This window comes from Octopus bimaculoides, chromosome 4 (genome assembly GCF_001194135.2).
Source record: "Octopus bimaculoides isolate UCB-OBI-ISO-001 chromosome 4, ASM119413v2, whole genome shotgun sequence".
Taxonomy (NCBI): Eukaryota; Metazoa; Mollusca; class Cephalopoda; order Octopoda; family Octopodidae; genus Octopus; species Octopus bimaculoides.
The window spans coordinates 1,804,171-1,820,460 of NC_068984.1; the positions used below are offsets into that span (position 1 = coordinate 1,804,171).

General features: G+C 38.4%; 1 protein-coding gene across 6 annotated transcripts in view; it reads right to left on the reverse strand.

Moving 5' to 3' along the window:
• LOC106869028 (origin recognition complex subunit 5) overlaps positions 1-16,290 on the reverse strand; it is a 48,739-nt gene that overhangs the window by 12,319 nt on the left and 20,130 nt on the right. For all 6 annotated transcript variants that reach the window (XM_014914521.1, XM_014914524.1, XM_014914520.2 and 3 more), the window contains exons 3-10: positions 14,165-14,257; positions 12,212-12,415; positions 11,153-11,227; positions 8,501-8,612; positions 6,451-6,581; positions 4,758-4,806; positions 1,851-1,941; positions 365-438 (exon numbers count right to left, since the gene is read on the reverse strand). In XM_014914521.1, coding sequence (XP_014770007.1) covers positions 365-438; positions 1,851-1,941; positions 4,758-4,806; positions 6,451-6,581; positions 8,501-8,612; positions 11,153-11,227; positions 12,212-12,415; positions 14,165-14,257 — 829 coding nt within the window. The remainder of the gene's footprint in view (positions 1-364; positions 439-1,850; positions 1,942-4,757; positions 4,807-6,450; positions 6,582-8,500; positions 8,613-11,152; positions 11,228-12,211; positions 12,416-14,164; positions 14,258-16,290) is intronic.

The following is a 16,290-nucleotide window of genomic DNA, read 5'->3' on the forward strand; positions in this document are numbered from 1 at the left end:
GAGCCTGGTGTAGCCATCTGGTTTCACCAGTCCTCAGTCAAATCGTCCAACCCATGCTAGCATGGAAAGCGGACGTTAAACGATGATGATGATGATGATAAATGTGTGTACACACAATCACAGACATACCGATAGGACTGCATCAGGCATGGCCATTTGGTTGTGGAGTTGGCCTTGATACCTTGTGGTTCTGAATTCAATCTCACTTCACAGCATTTGACCCTCCCCACCTTGTGACAGACAAAGAGGGTTTGGCACTGAGATGCTGAAGAGCATCTTCCTCCCCATCTGCCGAAAGTCATGGACCCCACACCACCTCCTTCTAACTGATACATATAAAACACCAAGGGAGGAGAAAACTGACCTTGAATGGAATGTAACTGCAGTGCCATCTGTTGGCCAGAGTTTGAATCCTGTTGCATCTTCTCCCATTGTGCACTGAACAAGAGAAACGATATGAAGTTTAAAGGACCAGCTAAATACACAAGTTAAATGGTAGAACAAAATATATATGTAAATTAGGAATTACTGAAGAAACATTTGGGGGATTTGACCTCCTGCAATGTGTATAAGGATAGGCTAGCCTTTTCAATGATTAACTCAGTTAAAAGGGTTTTCAAGGAAGCAAGCACAACTTAATGAAATACTTGTCAAAAATTCACTGTCAATTATACAGTTACCATGTCTAGCAATGTGCTGTGTCTATGACCAACATGTTTGTCTCTCACTGGCACTGGTCATTCATCTGTAAATGACCACGGATAGTGGTCAGAGATTTCAGGAATGATGTCACTGTATGCCAAAGAGATGTTTCATTGGCTTCCAGTGTTGAAGGTTAGGTTCTTAGTATCTTTGGACCTTCCAAATACCAATAAGAAAAATTCAGTCAGAAAAATACAGATTTGTGTCAGGGTTGGTTAATTATCATCATCATCATCGTCATTTAACGTCCGCTTTCCATGCTAGCATGGGTTGGACGATTTGACTGAGGACTGGTGCACCAGATGGCTACACCAGACTCCAATCTGATTTGGCAGAGTTTCTACAGCTGGATGCCCTTCCTAACGCCAACCACTCTGAGAGTGTAGTAGGTGCTTTTATGTGTAACTCGCACGAAGGCCAGTCAGGCGGTACTGGCAATGGCCACGCTCAAAATGGTGTATTTTATGTACCACCCACACAAGAGCCAGTCCAGGGGTACTGGCAACGATCTCGCTCGAAAATCCTTACACATGTCATGGGCACAAGTGCCAGAAAGGCGATGCTGGGCACAGGTGCCATCCCGATTTCGCTTTCGCTTGCCTCAATAAGTCTTCGCAAGCTGAGTTTCGTGTCCAATGAAGGAAACGACTGGGTGCCAGTCGTCGAATTTAGTTCGGTTTCGATTTCACATGCCTCAACAAGTCTTCGCAAGCGGAGTTTAGTGTCCAATGTAGGAAAGGTACGCATAATTGGGCTGGCTACACCCCTGGCAGAGGCCTTGGATTTAGGTCTCACTTGGCTTGCCGGGTCTTCTCTTTAATTATTCAACCATGAGGGAATGTTACAATGGGCTGCAAGACAGAGGAATAGAACTGATGTGAAATTAACCCTTTTCTTACTGTATTTCTACAGAAGTACACTTTTTTTTCAATTCACCTTGAAAATAAGTTCATCCTAATTCATCTGGAATTTGGAACATAAATCAGCAAGAAATTTTGATGAATGATTTTGGTTTCGATCACTTGAAAGCAGGAAGTCTGTCTTGTAGAACGAAAGGCTGCTATCAATAGGGTTAAGGGCTGGACTTTATCTGGCAGCAAAATGGACAATTGTAAGGAAGCGAATATATAAAGGGATGCTCAACTCACCTTGAAACTTCTCGTAAATAAACAGTTTGAAGAGCTTTTTTGAGATGTGGTTCAATATTCTTCCATAATTTCCGACTGTCATTCATCGTGGCTGTTGTTACACAAAGACAAAAAAAAAAAAAAAAAATCATGAAACCACAAACAACAATTTGGGTTTATTTTTCATTTATTAAAACCTATTTCAAATTGCACCCATCATCATCATAATCATTTCCTTGTTTGTTTTTCTACATAGGCCCAGAGTGAATGACCCAGTGAGACAGCATTAACCCACTTATTAGATCATAATTTAACGTCAGCTTTCCATGGTAGCATGGGTTGAACAATTTGACTGAAAACTGGTAAGCAGGTGGGCTGGGCTGCACCAGGTTCCGATCTGATTTGGCAACATTTCTATGGCTGAATGCCCTTCCTAATGCCAACCACTCTGAGAGTGTAGTGGGTGTCTTTTATGTTCCACCGGCATGGGTCCAATGATTTGAAACTGGCATCAGCCACGACTACAGTCTTGTTTGGTTTGACATGTCTACACAAGCACGGTATATCACCAAAGGTTTTGGTCACCTGTCACTGCTCCCATGAGGTCCAATGCTTGAATGGTGCTTTTTATGTGCCACCGGCATAGGTGCCAGTCAGATGGCACTGGCATCAGCCACAACTACAATTAAATTCCCTTACGTCCACCTAAACAGGAAACAGTCATAACTAATAGAATAGCAGTGACTGTTTCATGACTAGCTTCCCATCACCAGCATGAACATACAAACCAGGCTTGTATGCTTCCTACATGGTCCCAGGTTCAGTTCCACCACATGGCATCCTGGGCAATTGTCTTTTGCTACAGTACTTGGCCAACCAAACCTGGTGACTGATGTGTATAGATAGATGTGTGTGTGTGTGTGTGTGTGTGTATCTCCTTGTCTTGACATTGTGTGATAGAGGCAAATGAGTGTTACTGCCACACAAAGAATGTCATTCATTTTCAACATTCTGTGAAAGTGTGTCTGGCTACGAAGAATTATTACATTGCTTGGAAACAAGTGAAGGTTGACAACAAGAATGGCATCTAGCCAAAGAGAGACAGAATATTAGAATATTCCATCTGACCCATGCAAGCAAGGAGAAGCATGATGATAATATACACACAAACACATGTAAACTCAAATATACATACATACGTGTGTATTAATTCTTGAACATCAGCCTCATGTTGTCAATTTGGAATTTCTTTAAAGTTCTGTTAGTTTAAAGAAACCTTATTTTAAAACACTGATTTTCACCAAACCCTAACTAAATGTTATGCATCCTAAATATATATGCTTATGCAGGCCATATATATATATATATATATATACACACACACACATAAGTATGTTCTACATTTGTCAGCAGTCATCCATTATTAAAATTTACAAATCTGAATATTTGAAAAGAACTTTTTGTGTCACTTGGATAGGATTCTGTAAACTAAAAACATTTCAATGCTAAGCAGAAAATACATCGCAGACCATATTATCCATAAATTCTTTAGTCTATGTCTTCGATTCATCACTTCATGGCAGCATTTCCTCTTCGGTTTAATGCGTTACCAATTTAATAACGATGCAGTTATCTCCCTTACACAACATGTCTACCTTCTTTCTAGGTTTACTTTTCACTGTTCTTCAACTGAAATATTTTTTGGTCTGGACAGTTGGTTGAACTATTTGCAAACCAGTTTCACCAAATATTGAAGTCAGCCTGCAACCAATAGAAAAGGTAACCTCTCTCATGGCTTTGTGACTTGGCTGAAATTTGCTGGGGGTAGTACAAGACTGATTCTGCAGTAACTGGGTGTCTGATGCTATTCATGGAAACTAGCTTCATACATTTCTATTGGAATTACTTTAAATTAGCTGAAGAGTGTGGAGTGGGTGATGAGAGGTTCAGGTATGTGTTGGTAGGGTTTGAGTGTGAAATGAGTGAAGGATGAGTGAAGGTTGGTCCCATTTGAGTAAGATCATGGAAAGTTTAAAATAAGTATCAGCAACTTCGTTTTGCAATATCTTACATTTGAATTTCTTAACATCTTCTCAAAGACTCCAGTATACATTATATTCTATCTTATAAAAATACATTTTCATTAGTGCTAATGTTTAACGAAGCAAAAATTTAACAAATTGTGATGGAAAACACTAAGAGTCATCAATTGCTCACAGGTCCATAAATGCATTAAACTTGAAACAATTTTTGTAGAAAAGGTGTAAGATCACAGGATACCCCAGTGACCCTGTGGGTCACGATCCACCTGTTACCTATCCCTAGTTTAGAAGGAACAGCGAAGAGGTGAGTACGTAAGGAATAACTGTGATAAATAGATACATTCTACAATCCTGGTCAAGTGTATCTGTACATTTCCCCACAGAATTTTGTAATTTCAAACTCCAGGATTTGGTTAATTTCATTTCATGTCTTCATTATCATTGACATAGTGTATTACTGGTAGTTAACCATTGTCAATGGAATAAGCATCAACAAGAGGGATGCATCTATCATGTTGCAATGGGTTCCACTGTCCAACAGAGTCTGATGAGACAGAACACTGCATCGAGCTCCAATATCACCTGTCATTTAGCCTAATTAAACGTTGTCCAGTCAAGAGAAACCCTTGTTACAATTCCTGATCAATCTCACATTTGAAATAGTTGCAACAGTCACAGACAGTCCAAATGGACACATGTCTTTTATTTCTCTGTTCTTGTGTCAAGAATTGTGGTAAAAAATTATCAAGGAAAACTGACAGAAACTTAAAACAAAATTGATCAGAAGTTAGAGGATGAAGGGGCTCCAGCATGGCCAGAATCCCATTTGAAGCTAATAAAAGAACAATGCGATAAAAGAGAGAACTAGAAAATACACAAAACATACCGTCATCATTTTTCAGAGGTTCTAAAAACTTCTCTAAGTTAATGGAAGCCTGGAAAACAAACAAACAAAAACTATTGATTAATAAAAACATTATTATAACTAATATAGGTAGAAAAACAATTGGTTCTAGGTTTATTGGTAGAAAAACTATTGGTTCTAAGATTATTACAAATGACAACCATATATGCTTCTTAGAGCTAATGGAAGTTCATTGGCAGGAACAAAACATACAGCAGTCTTGGATGGTTGCTAACATACTTCAGAACTTAACTGTTGCTATTCCAACAGAAATTCTAAACATCTCAAACTATGACGACACACTGATGACACAATCATCATCATCATCTTCATCATCAATTTCATGACCACTTCTCCAAGAGTTTTCTATGGCTTGATGCCCTTTTCGTTGCCAATCCTCACCTGTTTCCAAGAAAGATAATTATTTCCTCATCATTCCACAGAAAATTGGAAATGGATGATATCATTTGGGTTTACTGCATGATTTTACAACAGACACACACTAAGGGCTTCTTTCAGTTTCCACTGACCAAATCAACTCCCACAGCTGAGGTTGGCCTGGGGCTATAGTAGAAGATATTTGCCCAAGGTACAGCACAGTGGAACTGAATCTTAAAGCATGCAAGCTAGGGGGAAAAAAAAAACACTTCTTAACCATACATCCAGTCATGCCTGCACCTATTAATTGTAAATCTGAGATCAAATACTTCACATGTGCAAATATACACATACAACATAGGGGCTGGTGTGGCTCTGTAGTAAGAAGCTTGCTTAGTAACCAAATGGTTTTGGTTTCAGTCCCACTGAGTGGCATCTTGGGCAAATGTCTTCTACTACAACCTTAGGCTGACCAAAGCCTTGTGAGTGGATTTGGTAGACGGAAACTGAAAGAAGCCCATTGTGTGCATGTGTGTTTGACTTCCCCACCACTGATTGACAACTGGTGTTGGTGTGTTTACATCCCAGTAACTTAGTGGTTCAGCAAAAGAGACCGACAGAATAAGTACCAGGCTTTAAAAAAAAATAACTGAAGTTGATTCATTTGCCTAAGAATTCTTCAAGGTGGTGCTCCAACATGGCCAGTCTAAAGACTGAAGCAAGATAAAAGAAAGACACACACGCACACACATACAAACAGACATAGATTCTTGGCTGAATTCAAGCTAAAACCGAAAAAGGCTAAGGTTTGCGTGCCATGAGAAAAAGCAGAATCTAAAATTTGGGGCAGAGTGTTTTGATAAAGAAATCCATTTTACCTTCAGTTTCAGTGAAGGGCCTCACCTAAACCCTTAGTCCCCATTCCATTTCATGACATAAAACCACAAACACTACTTTTCTTTCTATTTTCACAACATGACCATCACCAACTTACCATTTTTCTCTCTTGACTCTATAGAAAGCCCTTAACAGTCTTTTGGGGTTTAAATGGTGTTGCATTACAATCCTACGACTATTCTTTGGTCTAAGTAAATCGTTTATATTGTTTCATGGACTGTGACCAAGCTGGAGCACTTCCTTGAAGGGTTTTAGCTAAGTCAACTCCAGTACTAACCTGAAACCACGTAGTTGTAAAGCGAGCGTCACACAGTCAATATTGATTATTGATTATTGATTTTGATAGATTATTGAAAAAAAGGTTAAAAGAATCAGAAAATCTTTGAAGTAATCTACGAACCAAATGTCGAAGTTCTTTCAGGTCTCGGCAGACATAGTAAAAGACACTCAACACCAAGTTGATGTAAGTGTCATACAATTCTTTTGGGTATTCCTTGGGATGGTCAAGAGACATAATTTCCAAGATCTCCTCTGTGGAAGTAAAAACAAATAAGAAATTTGCAAGTTGGTGGTTAATTATTAAATATTTTAGAAACAACAGAGAGATGTAACATTAAGTCCAACCTTTTTGAGGACATCCATACAGAGAGAGGAGTCATCATTGCACCAGAAACAGATTTCCTTAAATGCCAAAGGGGATCACCAGAGGCAGCAGATAATGTCTGTTACCTAGGTGACCAAATTAGCAGTGGAAGTGAATGCTGTGAAAGCATTAGTCACAAGAATGAGGAGAAGTGACTGGAGAAAATTCAGAGAGATATTATCTCTGTTGGTAATAGAAGGCCTCTGTCTCAGAGTGAAAGCAGATTGTATGATGCTAGCATAGAAATGGCTATGCTGCATGATAGTGAAATGTGGGCTGTGAATGCATGTTCCATTGGATGTGCAACATCAGTGTGCATGTATGACAAAGTGTGAATGTGTTGAGAGAAAAATTGGTTATAAGAGGCATCAGATGAAGTGTGCAAGAGAGAAGAGTGTACTGGTATGGTCATGTGATGCATATGGATGAAGTCAGCTGCATGAAGATGTGCCAATTTCTAAATGTGGAGGGAACATGTGGAAAAGGAAGACCCAGGAAGACATAGGATGAAATGGTGAGAAATGAACTTCAGATGTTGAGCCTCACAGAAAAGATGACAAAGGCCTGAGATGATTGGTGATTGAGAAGACCCATCAACCTAAATGAAACCGAGTGAGTTCTACTGAGAGTTGAACCTAAGACAGTAAAGAATCATATTAGGAATTTTTAAAACATCAGGGAAACCCCTAACTTCCTCAAAACATGGAAAAAATATGTTTAAATGTTAGAGATGAGTTGAGAACAATAAGACAATAATTTTCTGGATTAATTATTTAAATTGAGAAATACAGGTCTTGAGTTAAAATCTAGTTGAGGACAATATAGGCATCCAAAATTAAGATAACTGGTAACAATTTGAGTAGAAATTAATTAAAATCTTTGTAGACATGATATTTTGTAAATCTGTAATTTAGAGAAGGATGTTTAAGGTGTGGATAACTATATGCCACCCTCTGAATGTCTTGGTTCCCTGGACATGGATGCATTAAAGCTCTGATGTCTGGCAACTAACTTGGTAGACAACCACAAGATTATCCACCATCTTTTCAATAACAGCCCTGGACATCTTTTTGAATTCCATGTCAAACACTTGTAGAAATGCTTACAAAATCAAAAAGCAACAGAGCACCCATGACTTTTGGAAACATTTGTTCACACTCAAAATTGCTGAACCATGGAACAAATTCTTTGCATCACTTGTTAGCTGTTAGGATACTGCATCCTTCAAAACTTCCATGCTTCTCAAAATTCATCAAGACTACACCAAACATTTTTTTCCTATTTTTATGATTCATTTACTGCTCCCTTTCCAATCTTTCTGTGCATCATTCTATGTCCTTGCACTTTTGGCTACCTTTTCTGATGAGTTGTAGCACACCTGGGCACTGTATACAATAAGTTCATTATCATCATCACATTTCTCAGCCTGATTGTATGAAGATATCTTTTGATCAAAAATGCCTTGACTATTATTATTAATAATGCATTGAGCTGGCAGAATCGTTAGCATGCCAGACAAAATGCTTAGCAATATTTCGCCTGTCGCTACGTTCTGAATTCAAATTCCACTGAGGTTGACTTTACCATTCATCCTTTTGAGGTCAATAAAATTAGTACCAGTTGAGTACTGGGGTCAATGTAATTGACTATCCCCCTCCCCCAAATTTCAGGCCTTGTGCCTATAATAGAAAGGATTATTATTATTATTATTATTATTATTATATAATTTTATGGAAAAATAAATTCAACTGTTTAGCAATAAGATTGGTGGCAGATGAAAGGAGATTTGTTAAATGTAGAAACTTACCTCTTGAATAATCAGGGAAGTGGATAATATATGGTTCATAGGTTCCAGTGTTGCAACGGAACTTTTCCCAAACAATTTCAGTGAGAAGAATAACAGAAATATTCAGATTGGTCTGAAAGATATCAAGAACTACAAATCATTTGATATAAAAGCTGGATATTAAGCCCCACAGATCACAAAATATAAAGCTTAAGGAACAGGACAGACACATAACACTTGGACAACAAGACAGGCACAGGAATCATCAGTTGATAGTCTATATTCTCCCACATATTCACCTTCTTGCAGCTTGTGAGTAAAATCTAGTACCCCATCGCCACCATCTTTATCTCCATTGGAACTACTCCCATCCACCCTCACACAGTGTGGGGGGTATCCATGTATCTCCTTTGTATCAAGACACCTATGCTTGTCCTGCGATCATACTTAAGACCCTCAATGCCTGGCATAAAGCCACCACTTTGCCATCTCCCAAATGCACTCCCACTCAGTCAAAGGGGCCCCCCCTTCTTTTCCTTTGTCTTTCAAGTTTCTTGGTGACCTCACTGGCGCTGGTGATAAGAAACAAATTACCCATTACGTACTGGAAAGTGGTTGGCATTAGGAAGGGCATCCAGCTGTAGAAGCCATGCCATAACAGACATAAGGGCTTGACACAGATTCTGTGACTTATTGGACCCTGTCAGACAGTCCAACCCATGCCAGCATGGAAAACTGATACTCAATAGTGATGATGATAAAGCAGACACATGGATCGTATGTGTGTGTGTGTCTACACACATACATAAATATACACGAGATGTTACAGTATACAAAACTTAGCCATTATTTACAAATGAGTCTGACCTCAGAGAAGACCTGGATGGAAAGCACTCAGCATACAAAAAAAGAAGACTAAGCATGGGTATGTTGTCTGGAAGTTTGAAGAAGATAATAGAATTGGCACAAAGCGCAGCCTCTCTTGGACACAAGACCACTACATCACATCACACTTTGAAGGCTATGCGTTTGCAATCCAGGAAGAAGAGATTGCCACAAAATACCTGGTGAACAACAGAGACAGTGATGCTCTTGTAATCCCAAGGTGCAACCGCATGTAATTAGCAGCTGTCCTAAAATGTCGTCACAATACTACCTCCCTATATGGCATGATGTTGTTGCTAAAACAATTTACAATGTCATCCCCCAAAAAGACTGTCCTGAAATATATTTAGAAAATCCCTCTGTCATGGAATACATTCATAAACACCAACTCAAGGAATCCTGGTGGAATATTCCCATCAAAACTTCTGTCAAATGTAAGCATAACAGGTTGGATATTGTTGTTTGGGACAGAGGGGCAAAGGTATGTACCATCATAGAGGTTAGCTGCCCAGCAGATATAAATATCTCTTTGAAAATCAAAGAAAAAGGTGATGTCTATGGAAAACTGCATCGAAACCTCCAGCTTCTATATCCAGACTATGAATTCATATTCGTACCAATAATAATTGGAGCATTAGGTTTTGTTAATAAATGCTTAAAGGAGAATCTGGATAAACTGAGATTTTCAGAAAGAGAAATTGACTGGCTAATTCGTACATTACAAGTTCAATCTGTGAATAGAGCAGTAAAAATAGACTTTTCTCAAGTTCCAAATGTAAATTTGTCTGTGTTAACTACACTCCAAAGATGGAGCCTTGTATCTTTTTTGGAAACAGGGTCCCTCCTCAGTGGAAGATTTATAATAATTAAAAAGTAGAAGAGACATACATACATACATACAAACACACACATACACACACATAATAATATGAGAAGTTTTGGTATCCAGAAGACCCAAAAGGCAGGTAAGGTTATGTAAGTGCTAAGGAAGGACCACTGTTATACTATTATCGAACCGAGTGTTTGAGTGAGGAGTCTAATGCGGGTGATGTGTGAGCGTGTATATGTTAAATAAAATGAGAAACTACAAGATCCCTTTGAATGAATAGAACATGGAGTTAATATCCGCAAACTATCCATTTGTAAAAGCAAAATATGAACTCCTTTTGGAATTTACATACCATGGACAAGAAGCTACTCTACCCTTTCTACACAGTGCATCCAACACATACTTTCTTATCCTCATATTTCTCTTTAAACTTCCTGTATCTCTCCCTTTCCAAAATAACTTCTTATATTATGAACTCTATTTCCTTCTTTTTAACTCTCTCATATCATCTCTGATGATGGAATATCCCTCATATCCCTGAAACAGCTGTAAGAACACCTTTCTCTTTATAAATATCCTAGAAATATCACAATAGACTTATAGTGTTAGGGTGGAGAAACACAAAATGTTTGTGCTGTACTGAGAATGGTATAATGTCATTCTGTAACTATTTTGAGAATGATCATGGGTGTGTTAATATCTGTGTTTGAGTACAAATCACACACACACACACACACACACACACATACAGGTAACTACTGCTTCATACAACTACCTGTAAAACTGTGCTGTAGATTTAATAGTCCAAGTAGCTATACATACTTAATACAGTCATTGTGATGATTTAAATATTTTTGCATATGTAATTCTAAGCATACATTGTGTGTGTGTATATGCGCATATATACATACACACATACAAAATGTCTATTTTTTAAATATGATATCAAAATTACATACCAGTTCCTGTAGTTTTAGCAAGCCTGATAAAATGTGTGGCTCCATTTGACGTAACTTTTCAGCTTTGTCAAGAATCTGTAAGAAATAAAACGCTAATTAAAAATGTATTAATAATAAACTGTTTTGAGATCAACAACAGAACATTTCCTAAGAAACAAAAGACACAAACAAAAATATTAAGATGGCACTTTGATCGTTTACTTACCAAAACCATTTTTACTAACAACTATGAAGTAGGAAAGCCCAACTATAAGGACCAGGTCTTTAGTTATAAGACATCCAGTACTGAACCCTTGTGTAATTGCCTCAAAAACTGTAGGGAGCAGAAAGGGTCTGAGAACAGACACTTGGGGAATATTTAAATATATTCCCTGAATTAGTTTCCAATCCTCATTTTGCTAACAACACCCTTGTGTGTAACTTGCTACCCTTGTACACCAACATTACAAGGTGACTACAATACCAGTAATTAACATGCTAGGTTTCTGTAACAAATTATTATTAATTTCTGGGATTTCTTAACCTTCTCCTATCTCAAATTCTGATGATGGGCTTTTCTGGGAAAAGTATGTCTCAAGAAAATATTTTACAAAATAGTCTGGTAACACGAATCCTGTTTTTCCAAAGTTGGCCAGATCATTCTGACACACATGCGAATTGCCTCATAAACTTTCTATGGTTGGAAGTCAACAGTGATAGGCATGGATGGCGTTTTGGTCAGTTTCCACTTAACACTTAGAGTGCATGAATATACAGCTTAGTGACCAGAGCTGTTGTTGATTTTATATTTGTTTTCATTACTTTTGATTACCGTCTACTTAACAAAGAATAATGAAGATGAGTCACCAGAGAGTGGAATATCTTTTGCCAAAATGGAAAACTTTAATGATGACACCATCAGAGAGCAATACCATTTCTTCCGATGATGACAGATGCTGACAATTTGGATTGCAGCAGGTGTTTTCAGCAATAAGAAACAAAAAAATTAAAGATGAAATAATTTGTCTGGAAGGGGTTAGAGTAATTAAGATCAGATTTATTATCAGAAACTATTCTTACAATATAAATGGTTTCCTCAGAATATCCAAGTTCTTGGACAGCTGCAGGCAATAAACGGCAGAAGTCATTCAGGTTATCACATTTGGAATAGTTGTCACTAGAGGAATGGTCTTCATCCTCTTTAGCATTTATTTTCAACAGAATCTGCTCATAGAGAACTTTGGCACTGTAGCATTCTATACAATTGATCCACAGAACTTTGCACTGCAAAACAAAGAAAAAAAAAAAAAGATTATCTTTTACTTGTTTCAGTCATTTAACAGCGGCCATGCTGGGGCACCACCTTGAAGAATTTTTAATTGAATGTATTGACCCCAATACTTACTTTTTATAAGCCTGATACTTATTCTATCGATCTTTTTTCCCGAACTGCTAAGTTACGGGGATGTAAACACACTAGCACTGGTTGTCAAGCAGTGGTAGGGGCACAAATACAGACACACACACACACACACATATATATATACGATGGGCTTCTTTCAGTTTCCATCTACTAAATCCACTCACAAGGCTTTGGCCGGCCCAAGGCTATAGTAAAAGACACTTGCTCAAAGTGCCACACAGAGGGATTGAACCCAGAACTATGTGGTTGGGAAGCAAGCTTCTTACCACACAGCCATGCCTGAGCTTATGTTATATTTATCATAATTAATATTTTTCTTCTGTATAATTCTATATTGATTTTGCCACACAATCAATGTTGAGATATTTCTAGTTTCTCATATTGTCAAGTGAAATATCATCATCATCAATTATTACCCATTTTCCATGCTGGCATGGGTTGGACAGTTCAACAGGAACTAGTGAACCAGAAAACAGTGCAAAACACTCATGTCCATGGCTGGACGCCCTTCCTAATAATGCCAACCACTTTACAATGTGTCCTGGGTACTTTTTACATGGCACTGGCACCAGTGAGATCACCAAGTATCTAACAAGACAAAATTCTTCAACTGAAGTACAGGGGGGGGGGCTTTGTAGCCAGTGTCGAGAGGTTAACAATAAAATATATCAGATTACTCTCACACAGTCAACAGTGTGACCCATCTCTGTTATAACTTGACAAACGTTTGATTCCCATGTTTTGAAATGTAGGAAACAGGAAATTTTAATTAATTTTTGTTGTTTAGCTCCAGGTCAGCCCAGTATACTTATCATCGAAGACAGTCCATCAGTGATCATCCCATTATATCTTCTAACATAATGTGTCTAGGACTTTGTTAGTCAATGTATCACTCCTTCCCTCAGGTTGGCTAACCATTTATTTCCTTTGTGGCAGCGCACCGGTTTCTGTCTTCATTCCTGATCTCTCAAGCTCTCTCTCTCTCCAGCTGGGTAATCTTGTACCTCCTCTGCAGCAAGATACCTGTTTCTGTCTCTCTATAACCTTTCATCATCTGACACAAGATCACCTCCTCCAATTTCCCCTCCCCTCTCAAGAGCCTTTTTTTTTTTGTTTTGCAAGTACTTGGTGGCCCTGTCAATGAAGCACCCAGTCCACACTGTAAAGTGGTTGGCATTTGGAAGGGCGTCCAGCTGTAAAAACCTTACCAAAACTGACCTCATAGCCTGTGCTTGTGCCATGTAAAAAGCACTAAGTCCTCTCTGCTGAGTGGTTGGTGTTTGGAAGGGCATCCGGCTGTAAAAATCCCGGCAAAGCAGTCACAGGAGCCTGGTGCAGGCTTCTGCCTGGCCGGCTCTTGTGAAACTGTCCCACCCATGCCAGCATGGAAGGTGGACGTTAAACAATAATGATGATGATGATGATGATGAATGGCTTCAAATTTTGGCACAAGGCCAGCAGTTCCAGGGGAGCAGGTAAATCCGATTAGATTGACTTTCCCTGCACTCTTATTTTAATGACTCCGAAAGGATGAAAGATAAATGATAACAGCCTCAGTCCAAGAATGACCAGCAGAACCAGGTTGTTAGAGGTAAAATGAAGACACTAACCTGTAGTTCGTCCAGGATGCTCCTGACCACTAAAGTCTTACCAGTTCCTGTGTGTCCATAGATGAATAAAGCTGGTGGCGAGATTTGAGATTTCTGGTAAAAAGATGCGAAGAGAAAAAAAAAAAACATTCAAATGAATTTTGTGAAAAACTCAACAGATTGGTTTTTGTATGAGTTGGAGAAATATTAGAGGAAAGACATGACAGGGCCTTGTCCACCTTGACCCTTCAGTATTCAGAACTACTCAGTCAAATGTAAGGCTTGTTTGCTTCACATTACTTTGAATTTTTCATGCATTATCTCATTGCTAAAAGATTTTGATGATGTGATTGCTTATTTTTAGAATGGCATTGTAGGATAAGTGTAAGAGGCTGGATCAGATCAGTTTGAACATAGAACAAGGAGAATATTGGGGCTGGATATGACTGGTTTAAAGGCTGAAAGGTCAAAACTTGTTAATTCACTCGGGTCTCTTCCTCCTCACCACTATCATCACAGTTTGTTGTAATAAACAACATAGAGAAGGCTCTAATGAAACCAGTGACAGCTACGTTTAGCAGAGTCCACTTGATGGGTCACCAGGCGTATGGTATGAATGGATACTCTCCTCCTTTCAACCTGTTGGTTATGATGGGGGAGCCCCAGACTGGCCATCACTGCAGCCCTTCCGTTTTTCACCAAAACAGTTTAAAAATAGAATAAATCTATTGTTGTGAGGAAGATGAAGTATAATATTTTAGCCAATCCTTCTTACTCTCTGATGAATGGCCTCACCTGAAGTGTGAGGCTGAATAGTTAGGGTGTGGCATCAACACTCCAACCCAATTGTTAGATCATTGTTTCGATTCATGGTCAGGAGAGTGACTTGTGTTCTTGAACAAAACACTTCCATTTCACATTGCTCCAGTCCACTCAGCCGTAAATGAGTTCCCCTGCAATGGACTGGCATCCCATCCAGGGGGAATGCCAGGATTTTGGCCACTTTTAAGCCATGAAAACTGGGTAACTGGCCCGAAGAATCCTAGAACTTGAGGCAGTAAGGATAATGAAGATGATGATGATGATGCTGAAATATTAGATTCTTTTCCCTTTCTTGTTCCAAACCAATCTATTCCACTACACCCTGTAAAGTGGTTGGTGTTCGGAAGAGCATCCAGCCATAGAAATTGTTCTGAATCAGACTGGAACCTGGTGCAGCTCTCCAGTTCAGCAGTTCCAGTCAAACTGTCTGACCCATGCCAGCAGGGAAAGTGGACACTAAATAACAGACAGATAGATACATACATACATATCTATCTATAAATAAAAAGATAGGCAAATTTGACATGTGGTTACTAAAGGCCAGTTTTAATCAGTTGGCAATGTCAACCAGTGTAGATCGACTTTTTGGCCATCATCATATTGTTGGCTCTGCTCTATATCTCAAGCGATCCACCAAAGGTCACACTAATATATATACATGTAAGTCAATAAATGAATAACAACTCTAATACAATTGTCACATACGCAGAACTGGCCAACCCAAGTCAAGTAATTCAAAAAATATTCTTAGTTCTCACTATAAATATTCCGGTTTAGTGGCCAACAGCTCTTTTGTCATTCATTCCAACATATGTGACTAATGTTGTCGACATTGTGAGAAATCTCTCAACAGCTCCACTCCCACAGAAATAGTTTGGATATGTGTAGAAGTATACAATTAAGAAGAGCATTCATTAAGAAATAAATGTTTAATTCATCCAGAAGTGCTTATATTTGCTTCATTATTCATAATTAAAGTATCCATCCATGGGTGAGGGTTGCCTATTTCTGAGGTAGAAGAAATAAATTATAACATTATAAAGATGCTGTATAAAATTGGTTGAAGAATAGTACCGAAAAAATTGGTCAGTTTAAATAGAACTGGTTATTTATGGGTTAGTGAGAAAGTTGGTCAGTTGTGGCTGACCAGTAATGAGAGTGAAAGAGAGTTGGCCAAACACAATCTCTCCCAGAACATTAAATCACCACTTGACTCTTTTCTTTTCTTTTTTTTGTCACAAAATAATTATTAATTTAAGCAAAAAATACCCAAACATTAGCAACAATTATAATAAAAATACAATAATCATAATTTTTATTGGGAA